At 54.8% G+C, this 3,352-nt stretch overlaps 1 protein-coding gene across 1 annotated transcript; it reads right to left on the reverse strand.

Moving 5' to 3' along the window:
* Nucleotides 1-31: 31 nt before the first annotated feature.
* LOC119366055 (probable isoaspartyl peptidase/L-asparaginase 2) lies at nucleotides 32-2,670 on the reverse strand. The gene is made up of 2 exons (XM_037631716.1): nucleotides 2,179-2,670; nucleotides 32-883 (listed from the first exon to the last, which is right to left on the reverse strand). Exons 1-2 carry the CDS (start codon nucleotides 2,572-2,574, stop codon nucleotides 278-280), a joined length of 1,002 nt encoding a protein of 333 aa, XP_037487613.1. The 5' UTR covers nucleotides 2,575-2,670; the 3' UTR covers nucleotides 32-277.
* Nucleotides 2,671-3,352: the final 682 nt, after the last annotated feature.

A 3,352-nucleotide genomic window follows, 5' to 3' on the forward strand; every position in this document is an offset into this window, starting at 1 on the left:
GCCTACACGTGAGGAAAAAGAAGCCAAAGGGTGAAGATGAACATCATCGGTTTTGTTTACAGCCGTTGGATTAAGATAGACGGTCTAGAATTGAAGTGACTCGTGAAACTTATTTTCAGGCACGTGGTGCATAGGCGGTCACATATTATTATCCGGTAGCTAACCAGTGCTACTACGAGGGATTCCTAGACGAGAACCAGATGGCAATCGCAGGATGACCAAATGTATGTACACGCACTACGTGCGGAGACATCTACGGCTGAGCTCCCGTACATGCTCACTCCCAGATGCCGACCTCCATGAAGCCGTCCTCGGTGGCGCAGCCCCGGAACATGCCGGTGCAGTTGAACCCGTAGGCCACCTCGCCGGTGCCGGACACGGCGATGAGCCCGGCGAATCCCTCGTCCAGCCGCTCCTTGACGCAGAAGTCCACGGCCTCCTGCAGAGGCAGGCCCTTGTACTCCATGACAGCAGCCACGTCGCGCGCCAGCGTAGAGCGGATGATGGCCTCCCCCTCGCCCGTGCAAGACACGGCGCAGTGACCGCACGCGTAGGTGCCGGCGCCGATGAGGGGCGAGTCGCCGATGCGGCCCGTCATCTTGTTCATGAGTCCGCCGGTCGAGGTGGCCGCTGCCGTGAAGCCGCTAGAGTCCACCACCGCGCAACCGACTGTCTCGGGCGCGTAGATGCTGATGGGCAGACCGTTCATCACCATGCCGTTGCTGCCGTGGCCCTCCACCGCCGCCGCCAGCGCGCTGCAGGTGTCGGCGCCGGCCAGCGGGATGCAGTAGTCGAAGAGGATGCTGTTGGCCTCCTTGGCGAGCTTGAGCATCCCGATGTTCTCCTCTGTGATAAAGTAGCTGTTGTCCACGACCTCTAGGCCCTGCAAACACATCAAAGTCAGATCAACACATCCAAAAATCAATTTGTTTTTAATCCTAATTAACTCTGGGTGCATATAAAGATCGCAGATTCCTTTAGGCTCTGTTTGGATTGGCGTTTTCGTCAGAATACACCTGTAAAAGAAATACACGCCTCCACCGGCCGGTTTCATTTCCAGCCCAAAAACAGTCATGCCGTAAAATACACGTGTAAATCTTACACCTCTGTATTGAGTTACACCTATACCAAGCGCGCCCTTAGGCAGATCTGGAGGGAAAGCGCCGGATTCTGTAGGAATCAGATCCCGTTGCTGTCACTCGATGGTCGGGGTGGTGGACCATGTACGGACGACGGATTCGTCGGACGGGGAGTAAGTGGCCTGGTCCCGGCGCGGCCGATGGGTGCCAACCACACGGCACGAGTGGTGCACAGGGAGGAGGCGATGCCGTGCACAAGTTTTGGCGGCAGGAACAGACGAGCACAGCTGCTAGCCATCCTAGGTTAATGGATCCGGCACGACACTCCTATTTGCCACTGCTTCTTGCGTATAGCCTTGCACTGTTTACTTTGATTAACAAACTATTTAGTTCGTTTAAATTAATCGAACCATTTTCTTTACTGCATGCGACAAGATGGATTCCATTGTGCGGCTGCTACCTGCTAGCTAGCTGCACGATCTTGACTAGAATACTCTTGCGCTTTCTAGAATTTTAATACGTAGTAGAGGACAAATTTAAGTTGGAGCGGCATGGAAATATCGTGGCGAGCTGGCAATAGGTGTGGCTTGGTAGGTGCAAGGCGGCTGTTGTCACCTGTTATCGTCAGCTGGATGCGAAATCAGCTCATGCTAGTTGGTACACACATTTCTCCAAAGACCAGGGGACGAAAGGAAAACCCACACGTGCATCTTTTTAACTTGCTGGGTTTAGCAAACTGTGTCTTGTACTGTATCTTCCGAGAGAGCACGAAAAGCTAGCGTGCAGCTGTGTAGCTGTACAAATGAAGATCCGCCTCTGGAAGGGACGGTCTTTCCCGTGCAAGCTAGCTGCATGCAGCTGTGCACTCATGGTGTACCGCATCACAGTGTCCCACACGTCATCTACACGTGCCTCTGCATGCCATTCTACTCCGTCCGCTCCATCACGTGAACTTTCTAATTTAAATTTTTTTAATTACCGTCCTCATATGTGTTGATTAGGTCGCCATGCAACCAGTTTATGGTTTCCTTTATGGAGTGGGATGCATTTTTTGGTAGGAAGCAGAATTAACGGAGGGTAATCAGGTAGGATTAATTACCTGCTCGCGGGCGAAATCCTCGGCGCCGTCGAAGGCGAGGTAGGAGTGAGGGGACTTGTCCATCACGCGGCGGGCGAGGGACACGGGGTTGCGGACGGTGGAGACGCCGGAGACGGCGCCGCAGCGGCGGCCGCGGCCGTCCATGATGCTGGCCTCCATCTCCACGGTGCCGGCGCGGGTGAGCGCGGAGCCGCGGCCCGAGTTGAAGCAGGGGTCCGTCTCCAGCTCGCGCACCACGGCCTCCACCACGTCGAGAGCGGCGGCGCCGGACCGCAGCAGGTCCACGCCCACCTGCAGGCACCGCGCCAACACCCGCTTGGCCTCCTCCTGGCGGTGCTCCGGCAGGTTGGGGTCCACGCCCGCGCCGCCGTGGATGGCAATGGCCCAGCGCGCCATGCGTAAGTATGTGTGTGCCGGGGGTGGTGTGCTGCTAGGTTGTGGAAGGCACTTCGATCCCTCTATGTCTCTACGGCTCTGCTCTTTGTTGTTGCTCTGTTTGTTGGAGATGAAGGATGGGAGGTGGGAGGACGGGGGTATTTATAGGGGTAGGGAGGGGTGGCGGGGGGAGGCTCCTCCCCCGGACGCGGGGGGTTTGGGTGATGCGAGTTTTGGAATCTCGGGTCCGGCCGTCACGCCGTGCTAGGGCGGGATTCTTCGCCCCGCAATGGTATCCGCTATCCGGTACTGCACGCAGGGCGGGATTTGATGACTCGTGTGTTTAGAATTTTCGTTTGACGACCGTCTATTCCGTTATAGAATAGAAACAGTAAAAAAATGGATTCGACAGCTTAATGTCAGAGGCTGCGTAATTTTTGCCCAGTTGGATTCAGCACGGCACTGGCATTGCATGAAGAAGATTCAGTGCCTCGGGTCGATTTATCTACCTATGTCGTTCCGGGAAATTTACTCAACCTCCACAGTCCATAGCAGTAACACTGACAAGAATGTTAAAATTGTTGACGGCTTTCTTCTAGCGCCAAATAATTCCATGCAACAAAAGGATCAACTTAAAGTAATCTAGTATGTTACATAACATGCGCATTTAAGCACTACTAGTCCTAGAACAAACATCGGGTCAATGCTTAAGGTTGAATGTTAGTGCAGCAGCCGGCTGCAGCCAACCAGCAAAGGAAGCGTTTCGTCGCTGCTGTTTGCCGGCGCAGAAGATCCTGGT

The sequence above is a fragment of the Triticum dicoccoides genome, chromosome 2B, assembly GCF_002162155.2.
Source record: "Triticum dicoccoides isolate Atlit2015 ecotype Zavitan chromosome 2B, WEW_v2.0, whole genome shotgun sequence".
Taxonomy (NCBI): Eukaryota; Viridiplantae; Streptophyta; class Magnoliopsida; order Poales; family Poaceae; genus Triticum; species Triticum dicoccoides.

Bases quoted from the DNA above. Each gene is read 5' to 3' on its own strand.
- LOC119366055 (XM_037631716.1), bottom strand. From the start codon at position 2,574: ATGGCGCGCTGGGCCATTGCCATCCACGGCGGCGCGGGCGTGGACCCC. The intron at 884-2,178 runs GTAATTAATCCT...ATGTGTTTGCAG, and splicing joins AGGATTTCGCCCGCGAGCAG to GGCCTAGAGGTCGTGGACAA.